Source organism: Symphalangus syndactylus, chromosome 18 (assembly GCF_028878055.3).
Source record: "Symphalangus syndactylus isolate Jambi chromosome 18, NHGRI_mSymSyn1-v2.1_pri, whole genome shotgun sequence".
In the NCBI taxonomy this organism is placed as follows: Eukaryota; Metazoa; Chordata; class Mammalia; order Primates; family Hylobatidae; genus Symphalangus; species Symphalangus syndactylus.
Genome location: NC_072440.2, coordinates 88,119,533 through 88,134,065, shown reverse-complemented (window position 1 = coordinate 88,134,065; position 14,533 = coordinate 88,119,533). Strand labels below are relative to the sequence as shown.

At 41.3% G+C, this 14,533-nt stretch overlaps 1 protein-coding gene across 17 annotated transcripts in view; it reads left to right on the top strand.

Moving 5' to 3' along the window:
• Window positions 1-14,533, top strand: part of LOC129468325 (protein FAM228B) — a 127,519-nt gene that overhangs the window by 58,980 nt on the left and 54,006 nt on the right. For 14 of the 17 annotated variants that reach the window (XM_055253744.2, XM_063623946.1, XM_055253728.2 and 11 more), the window contains 5 exons: window positions 571-639; window positions 3,324-3,515; window positions 4,787-4,867; window positions 12,489-12,576; window positions 12,671-12,827. In XM_055253744.2, the coding sequence (XP_055109719.2) occupies window positions 3,378-3,515; window positions 4,787-4,867; window positions 12,489-12,576; window positions 12,671-12,827 (464 nt within the window). In that variant the 5' untranslated portion in view covers window positions 571-639; window positions 3,324-3,377. Of the gene's footprint in view, window positions 1-570; window positions 640-3,323; window positions 3,516-4,786; window positions 4,868-12,488; window positions 12,577-12,670; window positions 12,828-14,533 lie in introns of those variants that run through there. The other 3 variants (XM_055253743.2, XM_063623948.1, XM_055253713.2) reach the window with 2 other exon arrangements.

Below are 14,533 nucleotides of genomic sequence, written 5' to 3'. Positions count from 1 at the left end.
TAGTTAGATCTCATTTGTCAATTTTGGCTTTTGTTGCAATTGCTTTTGGCATTTTTGTCATGAAGTCTTTGCCCATGCCCTGAATGTTATTATCTATGTTTTATACTGTTTAAAAAGCACTTGATGGGCTGGGCACGGTGGCTCAGGCCTGTAATCCCAGCACTTTGGGAGGCTGAGGCAGGCAGATCACTTGAGGCCAGGAGTTTGAGACCAGCCAGGCTAACATGGCAAAACCCCGTCTCTACTAAAAATACAAAAATTAGCCAGGCATGTGTTGCACGCCTATAATCCCAGCTACTTGGGAGGCTGAGGCACGAGAATCGCTTGAATCCTGGAAGTGGAGGTTGCAGTGAGTCGAGATGGTGCTGCTGCACTCCAGCAGCCTAGGCGACAGAACAAGACCCTGTCTCAAAATAAAAAAAAAGCACTCCATGATATGATTTGGAGGAGACAAACCGCATGCATAGAGAACTTTCCAGGGATATGTCTGTCATGCTAAATATAATGATTCCAGATAGCACTAATAGTTTTTAAAGATTTTCTTTTCAAAGTTTAATTCTGTCCTTTCAGGTCTTAGCTAAAGAAGATACTGAGGCAACTATTCAATCAATATTATACAGAGAAAATTATGTAATTAAGGTAAGAATTGGCTACAAAATGCATCTCAGTTAAAAATTGAATGTAGTTTTTCCTTTTTATGTGTAGTATATTCTATAAAAACTATTTAGAAAATATGGAAAAAAGAATTAAAAGAACACTCCCTTGCACCTGGAATTAACCTTAAGGGATCTCTGAGATTGCTTTAATGGACTTCCTCCCTTCCTATACTTTGTGGGAATTCCTTCGCAGAGAGGCACAGAAATTTCCCTCTACTCACTTGTTTCTTTGTCTTAGTGAGTTTCAGCAGTCACTACAAATGAGCTAATCCTTAAGAGCTGTTAGCAGAACACACTGACTAATTATTACTCAGATATACATAGAACAGGGTTTAACTGAGCCAAGATGGGCTTCATGTGACAAGAAGAACATCCATGTGAAGTATACTAAACACTGGGGACACTGGAGTGGGTAGCTTGTTTTTATTTTTAAGAAATTTCTTTAGAGTTGTTTAAAAAGGAAAGGAACTAACATTGGGAATGGCTGAAGTGTGCTATGGCCAGAGGTTAGGGAGGGACTGGACCTATCAGACCTCTCAGGGTTCTTAATATTTTATTTTTTTCATTTTGAATTTCACGCTCTTCCTGGTAGTCACATGACTTTATTTGCTATATGAAAGGTGGATGAGAAGGTTTGGTGAGAATGAATTAGTTTGTAGCCTAATCAAGCATCTTCTTTGCAGGCTACTTGCCGCTTGGATTAGGTTATGCTACACTTTGCCTCTTTGCTCTTGCCTTTTTTTTTTTCTGAAGGTCAGTTGTAGTGAAGAGTTTTTTTTTTTGTTTGTCATAGAATGTTTTTCTTCCTCTTTTTCTGCCATCCCTTTTCTTCCTGGATAACTCTTTTTTTTTTTGAGACAGGGTCTCACTCTGTCACCCAGGCTGGAGTGCTGTGGCACAATTACAGCTGTCTGCGGCCTTGGCCTCCTGGGTTCAAGTGATTCTCCTGCCTCAGCCTCCCAATTAGTTGGGATTACAAGTGTGAGCCACGAAGCCTAGCTAAGTTTTAATTTTTTTTTGAAATGGAGTCTTCTTTGCCCAGGCTGGAGTGCAATGGCATGATCTCGGCTCACTGCAACCTCCACCTCCCGGGTTCAAGCAATTCTGCCTCAGCCTCCCAAGTAGCTGGGATTATAGGCACGTGCCAGCATGCCTGGCTAACTTTTGTATTTTTAAGAGAGACGTGGTTTCACCACATTAGCCAGGCTGGTCTCGCACTCCTTACTTCAAGTGATCTGCCCATCTCGGCCTCCCAAAGTGCTGGGATTACAGGCATGGGATTGCCACCACGCCCGGCCAGGTTTTAATTTTTTTGTAGAGATGGAGTCCGACTATTTTCCCCAGGCTGGTCTCGAGTTCCTGGGCTCATGCGATCCTCCTGCCTTGGCCTCCTGAAATGCTAGGATTACTGGAGTGAGCCATCACACCTAGCCTAAATCCTCATTCTTAAAGGCCCAGCCCAAATGTCTCCCACTTTGGGAGTCTTGGCTTTGAAAAAAAATTAATCATTTTTTTCAATGTATGCAATATAAAAGTAAATATACACAATATAAAATTTGCCACTTTAACCATTTTAAGTGTACCATTCGGTGTCATTAATTACATTCATAATGCTGTGCAACCATCACCACTATTTCCAAAACTTTTTCCTTACTCCAAACTGAAAGTTTGTATTCAATAAGCAGTGACTCCTCATTTCTCCCTACCTCAGGCACTCTAATCTACCTTCTGGCTTTATGAATTTTGGCTACTCTGGATAGTTCATATATGTGGAATCCTATACTATTTGTCCATTTGTGTCTGACGTATTTCACTTTGGCATACTGTTTTCAAAGTTCATCCATGTTGTAGCATGTATCAGAACTTCATTCCTTTTTATGGCTGAATAATATTCCATATTACACATATAAATAAACGTGGTTTGTATATACCACATTTTATCTGTTCATCTGTTGATGGATACTTGGATCGTTTCCACCTTTTGGCTATTGTGAATAATGCTGCAATGAACGTTGGTATACAAGTATTTATTTGAGTCCTGGATTTTCATTCATTTGGGTAGGAGTGGAATTGTTGGGTCTTATGGTAGGCCTGTTTAAATTTCTGAGGCCCACCAAACTGGGAATCTTTTAAGAACCTAGGAAATGGTTTTTCTGTCTTCTGTCTTCAGTTATTTTATTTATAGTATGCCATATATATATCCATCATATATAAATATACATCCTGCCATATTCCTCCTCCCACTGTTTGTGATTTTGTTTGTTTCTTAGGGATAGGTTTTCACTGTGTTGCCCAGGCTAGAATGCAGTGTCCCAGTCACAGTGTACTGCAGCCTTGAAGTCCAGGGCTCAAGCGATTCTCTAGCTTCAGCCTCCCAGGTAGCTAGAAATATAGGCACGTGCCACCTTGCCTTGCTTTTGATTTGTTCTTTAGTCTTTCTCCCCAGGGAGAGCAGGCACGTTGCCCCAAATACCTGTGTTTTCCTTATTTGCAGCAGAGTGTATGTCACATAGTAGAAGTTAAAGCCAAAGAAATGATTGAATTAATAAATGTCTTTGTGGGTTATTCTTAGGAGTAATTTAAACTTACGAAGTTTAAGTTTTGGAAAATTTTAGAACAAGAAAGCTTTAGGATAATATATTTGTCTTTTCTTCTACTGTTTACTAGGAACTAGATGAGTATTTACAACATCATGCCTTCTTAAATGCAAGAAGAAAGGAGATGTTATATAAAAGATGGGTTGACTGTGTGGCAGATCCTCTTCAGAAGAAAATTAGAGAAAAAGTTTGCTCACATAAGAAGATTAAAAAAAGGAGGCAAGGGGAATTAGATGGCTTTTTAAGACATGTAAATAAAAAGGTACTAAGAGATCATTTGATGCTTTTTTCAGTTGATTTAGACCTAATGTCATCTTTGTTCATTTATAATCATCCAGTCAGTCTGTCCCTGTCCCCTCTACATATGTATCATCTATACCCTGTTATATAATAGCATAAAGTATTCTTAAACCCAGGACATTTGGAAAGGAGAGAAAAGGAAGATTAAATTGTCTACATTATAACCATTTTTCTGTGTTTTCCCCATGTAGTTATTATTATTATTATTTGAGATGGAGTTTCGCTCTTGTCGCCCAGACTGGAGTGCAATGGCACGATCTTGGCTCACTGCAAACCTCCACCTCACGGTTTCAAGCAATTCTCCTGCCTCAGCCTCCCAAGTAGCTGGAATTACAGGCATGTGCCACCACACTGGCTAATTTTGTATTTTTAGTAGAGACGGGGTTTCTCCATGTTGGTCAGGCTGGTCTCGAACTCCCGACTTCAGGGAATCTGCCTGCCTCGGCCTCCCAAAGTGCTGGGATTACAGGTGTGAGCCACTGCGCCCAGCCCTCCCCATGTAATTATTAATTTTAATTATCAAGTTAAAAAATTTGGGTGCGTGGCTCACACCTGTAATCCCAGCACTTTGGGAGGCCAAAGCAGGTGGATCACCTGAGGTTGGGAGTTCGAGACCAGCCTGGTGATACCCTGAATCTCCTAAAAATACAAAATTAGCCAGGCATGGTGGTGGGCGCCTGTAATCCCAGCTACTTGGGAGGCTGAGGCAGGAGAATCGCTTGAACCTGTGAGGTGGAGATTGTAGTGAGCCGAGATCACATCACTGTACTCCAGCCTGGGTGATGGAGCAAGACTGTGTCTCAAAAAAAAAAAAAAATTAAAATTACAAAATAAATAAATAAATAATTTGGACTCTGGTTTCAGGACATATTTTTCTTTTGTTCTGGAACTTGATTATTTGCAAAGCTCTAAAATATAGCTGTTCTTCTAGCATTTTTTAAAAATCTGAGATATTTGACTAGTAAGCATTTAAAAACAAATTCCCAAATCTTTTAGTGTTCCAACATTCTTTATTAAAATCTTACAAATTTTAAGTAGATTCCTTCCTTCACTATACCTTATTGCTTGAATAAATTAAATTTAAAATGTAGCCTTCTCTTTCTTTTGCATTTGTCACTGATGCTGCTTTCAAGCATAAGAATGATACTATGTGTTTGACTCTCAAGTCCTGATATACTCAAAATTAACTGTGCACCTCTTGTTCTTGTATATGGTTTTATTTCCTTGCTATAGGGAAATGCATTTATCGAACATTATGATCCAAAAGAGTATGATCCCTTTTATATGAGCAAGAAGGACCCCAATTTTCTGAAGGTAGGGTAGATTTCTTTTTTTTAACTTTGGTATTATGTGTTTGGTTGTTTTGAGCAGCCCTAATACATGAGCAGTCCTTAAGCGATTCCCTAAAAGTGCAGTAACATTTTAAGCATAGTTTCCCGTCGCCCGATCTTAGAAAGGAACAAAAAGCCAAAGGCCAAAGTAAATTAAATCTCTGTAAAAGTGGAAAATACTGGATAATGATTAGGTAATAGGTAACGTTTAAAAATTCCACAGACTTTTAAATTTGTTACAAAAGTAACACATTTTCATGATAGATAAATGAGAAAATTGATTTTCAAATTAAGAAAATAAAAAAACCAAAATTCTATTACCCAGAATTAACTCATTATAATGTTAACTCATTAACATTTTTCTGTATATCTATCCAGATTTCTTTCTATATGTGTGTATATATTCACATTTTTATTTTATAAGAATGGAGTTACATTTGGTTTTATAATGGGCTTCCCCTCCCCAAATAGTTTATTATTTGCTTCTTTGTCAAAATATAAATATATAATTTTCTTCATTGCATGATATTCTGTTACTAATAGTAGAATTAACCTTGCACTGAAGGATTAACCAAGTCTTAGGGTTTTTTTCACATTTATTTCACCTTCGCTGCTACTGTGTGAGATAAGTCACAGATGAGACAAGTGAGGTTCAGGTCACTTGTCAAAGTCACCCACCTGTAAATAGCAGAGCACAGACGTGGTGTTTTGTTTTGTTTCATTCTTTTCAGATAGAGTCTCAGTCTGTAACCCAGGCTGGAGTGCAGTGGCGTGATCTCTGCTCATTACAACTTCTGCCTCCCGGGTTCAAGAGATTCTCCCACCTCAGCCTCCTGAGTAGCTGTGATTACAGGCGTGTGCCATCACGCTCGGCTAATTTTTGTATTTTTAGTAGAGATGGGTGCCAGACTGGTCTCAAACTCCTGACCTCAAGCGATTTGTCCTCCTTGGCCTCCCAAAGTGCTGGGATTACAGGCTTGAGCCACTGTGCCTGGCCTTATCTTGTATAAAATGTTGTTTTGAAATATGTACACATTGTGGAATGACTAAACCAATTAACATACATTGCCTCACAAACACCAGTCTTTTCTAAGTGAGAACACTTAAAATCTTCTCTCTCTGCAATTTTCAAGAATACGATACCTTGTTATTAATTATAGCCATCATATTGTACAATAGATCTCTAGAAAAATTTTATGGCAGCCGGGCACAGTGGCTCATGCCTGTAATCCCAGAACTTTGGGAGGCCAAGGTGGGTGGATCACCTGAGGTCAGGAGTTCAAGACCAGCCTGGCCAACATGGTGAAATCCTGTCTCTACTAAAAATACAAAAATTAGCCAGGTGTGGTGGCATGCACCTGTAGTCCCAGCTACTCAGGAGGCTGAGGCAGGAGAATCACGTGAACCCGGGAGGTGGAGGCTTCAGTAAGCCAAGATTGAGTGCCACTGCACTCCAGCCTGGGCAACAGTGAGTGAGACTCTGTCTAAAAAAAAAAAAGAAAAATTTTATGGCTGAAAAAATATAATTGCATTGCATTCAAGTGAATTTAGTGACACAAATTATTTGTTAATAAGGTTTCTTGCACATATAAAATAGATACCTTTTTTTTTTTTTTTTGACGGAGTCTCATTCTGTTGCCCAGGCTGCAGTGTAATGGTGCGATCTCGGCTCCTGCAACCTCCCCCTCCCGGGTTGAAGCGATTCTCCTGCCTCAGCCTCCCGGGTAACTGGGATTACAAGCACATGCCACCAGGCCTGGCTAATTTTTGTTTTGTTTTGTTTTGTTTTGTTTTGTTTTGTTTTGAGACAGAGTCTTGCTCTGTCGCCCAGGTTGGAGTGCAGTGGCGTGATCTCGGCTCACTGCAACCTCCGCCTCCCAGGTTCACGCCATTCTCCTGCCTCAAGCCTCCTGAGTAGCTGGGACTACAGGCGCCCACCACCACGCCCAGCTAATTTTTTTGTATTTTTAGTAGAGACGGGGTTTCATCGTGTTAGCCAGGATGGTCTCGATCTCCTGACCTCGTGATCCGCCCGCCTCAGCCTCCCAAAGTACTGGGATTACAGGCTTGAGCCACCACGCCTGGCCTAATTTTTGTATTTTTAGTAGAGACGGGGTTTCACCATGTTGGTCAGGCTGGTCTTGAGCTCCTGACCTCATGATCTGCCCGCCTCGGCCTCCCAAAGTGCTGGGATTACAGGTGTGAGCCGCCATGCCCAGCCTAGATACCATTTTTTAAAATGGTATTTAGGGGATAATTTTTACTCTTTTTAGAGAGGTTTTATTAGAACTGGTATTGGCCCTCACGTGTCCAAATCAGTGAGAAGTCCAATATTAATTGTTTTTGGAGGTATCCAACCTTGAGTTGTACCGTCATGCTGTGGCCTTCTGTCATCCTACAAAATGGTCCCGCAGCCTCCCAGTTCTTGGTGGGGCACATCACTGATCCCAGGCCCAGGTTGTACTATGGTTGTTATTCCTTGTGGTCACATGCTGTGGCTCAGGTGCTGGCCCCATTTGTAGACCCAGCATTGGTAATCCGTGTCTTCAGATCCAGGTCCTTGCCCATGTCTGGCAGAGACTCCACCTGAGAGCGTCTCAGGTAGGCTCTGCAGGCTGGGCTTCTAGCGTCCTGCTCTGTACTCTTTATGGACCTGGCACCTCCCAGACCCTGCTCCTGAGCTGCTGCAGAGTCTGTAAGCTTGTCCTTATTCTCAATTCTGGGTTATCAAGTGGAGATATCCAACATTATCTCCTTTCCCCCTTTCAATTTCCCCAGTACAGAAAAGGTTCATCTTGCTTCTTCTTTCAACAGTAGGGCTTGAGATGGCCCAGAGCACCTGGCTTCAGACCAACCCAAATGACCCTGTCTGTCTTCCTTTCCTGGGAGTGGGACAGATCTGACTTTAGGAACATAGAGGCTTGATTCCTTCCCTTCAGATGGATCTTCAGCATTTCTTTGCATGTGTGTTGTGCAGCTCTACTTAAAAATTATTAACTTTACTAAGTCTTCCTCCTTCAATACACATCTTTTAGATGTTCTTTGTGATGAAATGGGAGTATGCGTACAGCACTTCTGCTGCATACTGAAATATGGATGATTGCTTGAATTGTGAGCTGAACTGGCTGCTTTTTTTTATTTCTTCCATGAAACACCATTTTTACTGGAAAGAATGACTTACAAACTATGGTTAATAAGTCTTGGGTATTTGGCAGATATTTTCTGGAAAATGAATGAAGTCAGCTTGTCACTTTGAGAAAAACTACTGACAGTATTTGTTGCCAATGATAAAAGGTGGGCTTTCAAGCAAAACATTTGGAATTTTGCAAAACTCATATTCACCATCAGAAGTGTGACAGTATCCCAATACTCAAAAGACCTTACTCATGAAATTGGTACTGATATTAATGAATGTGATTCTTTGATATTCAGTAATGAAATGTACAAACATTTGGAAGATCTTGCATAACTCCATGAACCAATTTTCCCCCAAATGTTACAAAATTACGCATGGGAAAAAGATTCATTCGAAGTGCAAGATAGACTAATGGACTTAGTAGAAGAGTATGAAAAATTCATGGATATGGTTTCAGATTCCACATCATAACTAACCTTTAAGAAACTACCTCTTACTGAGTTTGGGTATAGTATCAAAAACAAATATCCACAATGATCTAAAAAGGCTGTTAAAATACTCATACCTTTTTCTTTTCTTTTTTTTTTTTTTTTTGTTTGTTTTTGTTTTTGAGACAGTCTTGCTCTGTCACCCAGGCTGGAGTGCAGTGGCTCGATCTCAGCTCACTGCAAGCTCCACCTCCCAGGTCCATGCCGTTCTCCTGCCTCAGCCTCCCGAGTAGCTGGCACTACAAGCGCCCGCCACCAGGCCCGGCTAATTTTTTTCTTGTTTGTTTTTTCAGTAGAGATGGGGTTTCACCGTGTTAGCCAGGATGGTTTTGATCTCCTGACCTCGTAATCTGCCCGCCTTGGCCTCCCAAAGTGCTGGGATTACAGGCATGAACCACCATGCCCGGCCACTCCTACCTTTTTCGGCTACATATCTCTATATGGATTTTCTTCATATACGACAACTAAAACAACAAATCTCAACAGATTGCTTGCAGAAGCAGATATGAGAATCCACCGGTCTTCTATTAAGCAAGACATAAAGAAGTTTACAAAAATGTAAAACAATGTTACTCTTCTCATTCTTTGTTTCAGGAAATAGAGTTATTTTTCATAGAAAGATATGTTAAACATAATAGGCGTATTATTATTATTTTAAAATTAAGCAATTTAAAATTTTCTGTTTTAATTTCTTTTTTTTTTTTTTTTTTTTTTTTTTTTGAGACGGAGTCTCGCTCTGTCACCCAGGCTGGAGTGCAGTGGCGCAATCTCGGCTCACTGCAAGCTCCGCCTCCCGGGTTCACGCCATTCTCCTGCCTCAGCCTCTCCGAGTAGCTGGGACTACAGGCGCCCGCCACCACGCCCGGCTAATTTTTTTGCAATTTTAGTAGAGACGGGGTTTCACCATGGTCTCGATCTCCTGACCTCGTGATCCGCCTGCCTCAGCCTCCCAAAGTGCTGGGATTACAAGCGTGAGCCACCGCGCCCGGCTTTAATTTCTAATATATTAAATATCAATAGATCTAAGCCATATACACAAAAGTTATTTGCATATAACAACAACAATGTTTTGAAATAAAATAGTTTCAGCTGGGTGTGGTGGCTCACACCTGTAATCCCAGCTACTCGGGAGGCTGAGGCAGGAGAATCGCTTGAACCCAGGAAGCGGAGGTTGCAGTAAGCTGAGATTGTGCCACTGCACTCTAGGCAGCAGTCTCCAAAAAAAAAAAAAAAATAGTTTCAGAGCCACTGGGTTATAGTACCTCCATTTATGATGTACAAGTGCTTGTCAGTAGAGATAGGTGTCTCCGGACTTTTAATTGTCGATAAAACTTTAGATTGTTCTTTGTTTCTATCTTCAATTTAAAATTTAAAATTTAAAATTTGGTCTGGGCACGGTGGCTCATGCCTGTAATCCCACCACTTTAGAGGCAGAGGTGGGAGAATGGCTTGAACTCAGCATTCAAGACCAGCCTGGGCAACATAGGGAGACTTGTCTCTACAAAAAAAATTAAAAACTATCTGGACATGGCGCACACCTGTGGTCCCAGCCACTCGGGAGGTGGAGGTGGGAGGATGGCCTGAGCCTAGGAGGTTGAAGCTGCAGTGAGCCACTGCACTCCAGCCTGGATGAGACGACAGAGCAAGACCCTGTCAGAGAGCTTCAAGATGACTGGCTTGAGGCATCTGACATTCACCTCCTCCACAGAAGAACCAAAATAGCGAGTAGAAAATTGTACTTGGAACACGTCATCTAAGAGGAACACTGGAATTCCACAGAGAAGTGACAAGGAAACATCTAAGGTGAGGAAGGAGAGGGAGGTGAGGCAGCCTGCTCGGCCCTGAGACTAACACGGGGGCTGCCCGGAGATGGAGAGGGCTGAGGTGTGAGCAGCTGGCAGCAACCTTGCTGACCTCAGCACGGGGGCCACAGCTCACTTTCTTGCGCCCAGAGGACAGGTCCCACCTGCAGCATCACCTAGGCTGAAACATACACTCCCTAACTGCCTGCCTATGCCTGCTGCCACTGAAAGCAACCCCACCCTCCACAGCAGCAGGGCCACAGCACAGCCACCAGCACCCCCACCTGAGTACTCTGCAGGGGGCTGGGGGATCGCCCTGCCCCATCCACCACCATTGGCGAGAGCCCACAAGCTTGCTGCTACCACCACAGCTGGCACCCTCTGGCATGCGCCAACTGGGGGTCTGGAGACTGGCCCACCCAGCCTGTTGCAGCCACTGCCAACACCCGTGTGGACCACTCTGGAGACAAAGGGTTGTCTCGTCACTGCTACTGCCATTGCCCACGACATGACCACTGCCCAGGGGTTCAAGAACCTGCCCATCCACCTGGCCAACCATGGCCACTGCATGCACCCAAGCAAGCCACCTGGAGACCCAAGAACTGGCCCACCTGAACCCGTAACACTGGTGCCACTGTATACTGCTCTGAGGACCAAGGACAGGCACCCTTAGCCTGCCACTGCTTCCACTGAGGCTGGGGACTGGCCTTCCTAGTGTCCCCATCCCCCGCAAAGCCTCACCACAGCCTCCAACAACTGTACCCTAAGCCACTGAGGAAAACAGACACCACTGACGCTGTTTGCAGCCAAAGAAATATGGAGACTATACTGCTGCACGCACCCAGGATCAAAGCCAAAGTGTCCTACCCATCCAACACCATAGACACATCTCCAGGAAAAAGTCCTCCCCTAAGGAAGCAAATCCAAAAAACAGGAAGAAGCCTCCATTACCCCAGATGCACAGATGTCAGTGTAAGGACACAAGAAATGTGAAAAAGCAAGGCTCTGACACCTCCAAAGGAACACAATAACTCTGCAGCAGCAGAGTCCAATGTCATTTAAAATTTGATCTGCTCTTCATATATGAATAGGTCACATACAAATACCTGAAAATGATAGTACCTTTTTTTGTTCCTCTTTTTTTTTTGAGACGGAGTCTCACTCTGTTGCCCAGGCTGGAGTACAGTGGCGCAATCTCGGCTCACTGCAAGCTCCACCTCCCGGGTTCATGCCATTCTCCTGCCTTGGCCTCCCAAGTAGCTGGGACTATAGGTGCCCACCACCACGCCTGGCTAAATTTTTTGTATTTTTAGTAAAGACGGGGTTTCACCGTGTTAGCCAGGATGGTCTCGATCTCCTGACCTTGTGATCCGCCCGCCTCGGCCTCCCAAAGTGCTGGGATTACAGGTGTGAGCCACCGTGCCCTGCGTTTTTGTTCCTTTTTATAGCGAGTTAATATTTTCTTAATATTTTATGAGTAGCACTCTTAATAACTTCTGTAAAAGCAAAATTATACTGGGCAGTCTGATCACCGTTTAATAGTCATGATGTGTATTGTAACTACCCCTGAAAAACTAGCCTGATGAGCATGAGAAAGATACATGGGTGACCTTTTAAGCTTGTGGTAGAATTTCACAGACTAGGCCTAAATGGTGAATGTTGCTGTTCATGAATCCTGTTTTCATATGTAGAACTGTCATTTTGATATTGATAATATTGGCCATTAACATAGATTCAGTGCTTCCATACCTTGGCTCACAAATGATCTATATTTTGAATAACTTGGTTAAGTTTTGAGTAATGTTAGTTATGTTGTTGATTATCAATGTTAGGGATTAAGATGAATATATGGATATATTTTTTATTTTGTGCATGGGAAAGGAATTTTTTAAATTTGGGAACATATGATAACAAAATAATTTTTGAAGATTGAACCCACATTTTGAAACAAGAGCTAACTTTGTCTCTTTGACTGGAGGGCCTTAAGAGAGGTATTGATATACCCCCATCTCTTTGTAATATATTAAATAAATATAATGGTAAGCCTGCTATTTGTAAATACCATATTATTTACCCTTCTGGCATAAGAGCCATCCATATGTGGATGCTTAGAATAGACTGAAAATGTTTACTACTCGGACTTACAACTCAGTGCTTAAACAAGTGCTTCTCTTGTAGGTTACCATCCCACCATTTCATGACCCCTTGAAAAAAGCACAATATGACAAGGATAATGAAAAAAGAACTCTTCTTCAGTGTGAGACTGGTACTTAGTTCCTAATTGTTATGTGATTTCATAGCCCAAGAGCAATGGCAGATGCATTTAAGGATGTTAATTTAGATTTTTATTCTTCCTACAGGCAAAATATATTCAATAAAGGAATTCAAAGAAGTTGAGAAAGCTCAGCTGCATTCCAAATTCCCACAAATTTCTAATTCAAGGCACTTTATGACTCCAAACGAGTGGCTGAAACTGCCTACAAGATACATAGAAAGTGAATTTTGTAAAAGGAGAAGGTAATGGTTAATATACTAGAAATTATAGAACCTTTTGGACTTTGAAAATTCTTGAGACTGATATAAAATTTTTCATAGTTATGATTTTTTTAAATTATCATTTTTCTTTTTTTTGAGACAGAGTCTCACTCTGAAAATTTCATTTTTCAGTGAAAAATCTATACTTCTTATCTTTGTTTTTCTGTATGTGATGTTTGTTTTTTCTTGGGTACTTTCAAGATTTTTCTCTTTCTCTTTCGTTTTCGTTAGCTAGATTGTGATCTGTTTATATTTGTTTTTTTCTTTCTATCTTAATGTTCTCTGAGGTTCTCGTATGTGTGGTTTTATGTCTTTTATTATTTTAGGGAAATTCTAGACCATTATCACTTCAAATATGCCTTATTTCCTATTCTCTCTGCTTTTTTTCTTCCTTCTGAGACTCCAATTATATGTATATTAGATCACTTGATGTCTCACAGTGCCATAGCTCTTACTCTGTTCTGTTTTTCCACTCTTTTTTTCCTTATTTGTTTTTAAGTTAGATGATTTCTGACTTGTTTTTAAGCTCACTGTCCTTCCTTAGCTGTGTCCTGTCTACTGAAGAGCCCATCAAAGGAACCCTTCATCTTTGATATCATGATTTTCAAATTTCTAGCATTACCATTTGAATTTTTAGATAGTTTTTATTCTGAAATTCTTCATCTGTTCATGCATGTTGTCCACCTTTTCCACTAGATTCTTCACCATATTAATTATTTAAAACTCCCTATCTGGTAGTTCCAACATTAGGGTCATTTATGAATCTAGTTCTCTTGATTGCTTTATCTCTTGCCAATGGCTTGTTTTGCCTTGCTTTTTTTTGCATGTCTTGTAATTTTTTATTGAGTGCCAGATATTTGATGTAAAAGAATGGTGTATGTGGAGTATTTATGTCTAGAAATGGATATGCCTCTTCTCCTGTCAAGCATTAGTGTGGAGGATTAGCCTTATCTAGTTGGAGTTGAGTTGGGTTTGGGTATTGCTATTGCTATTGTTACCTTTAGTGCATCACAGGCTGGAATACCTCCAGTGGTTAGGCTGCTTTTCCTTGTGCTTAGAGTGGGGGTGGGGTGCCAGAGGGATTTTCTCAAGTGTTTCTGCTCCTTCCTCAGTTTTCAGCTATCCATGCAAGCTGGCATCATAGAAGTAGAGGGGTGTTCTCTCCATGCTCTTCCCTCTCCCATGGGAGTATACTGCTGTTGCATGTTGCTTATTGCAAGGCTCCTAGTGGAGGCAGAGGAATATCCTATGTTTTTCTCTTGGAGCTTCAGTTTTAGACAAGCCCTATGTGCTTAGGCCTCAGGAGCAGGACTTTCCTGAGGTTCCTTTTTCTTATGCTTGTGGCAGCCAAACTTGACCTTGTATCTGTGGTTGTTCTCGGATGGCAGTTTCCTGTCTGTCTTCCAATGACAGCAGATTTCTGCTTACTATAGGAATAGGAGTCTTGATACCTTTTTTTTAATTTTTAAATTTAATTTTTGTAGGTACATAGTAGGTGTATATATTTATGAGGTACATGAGATGTTTTGATACAGGCATGCAATTCATAATAATCACATAATGTAAAATGAGGTATCCATCCCCTCAATGATTTATTCTTCATGTTACAAAGAATCCAGTTATACATTTTGGTTATTTTAAAATGTACGTTAAAGTGTTATTGACTATAGTCCCCTTGTTGTGCTATC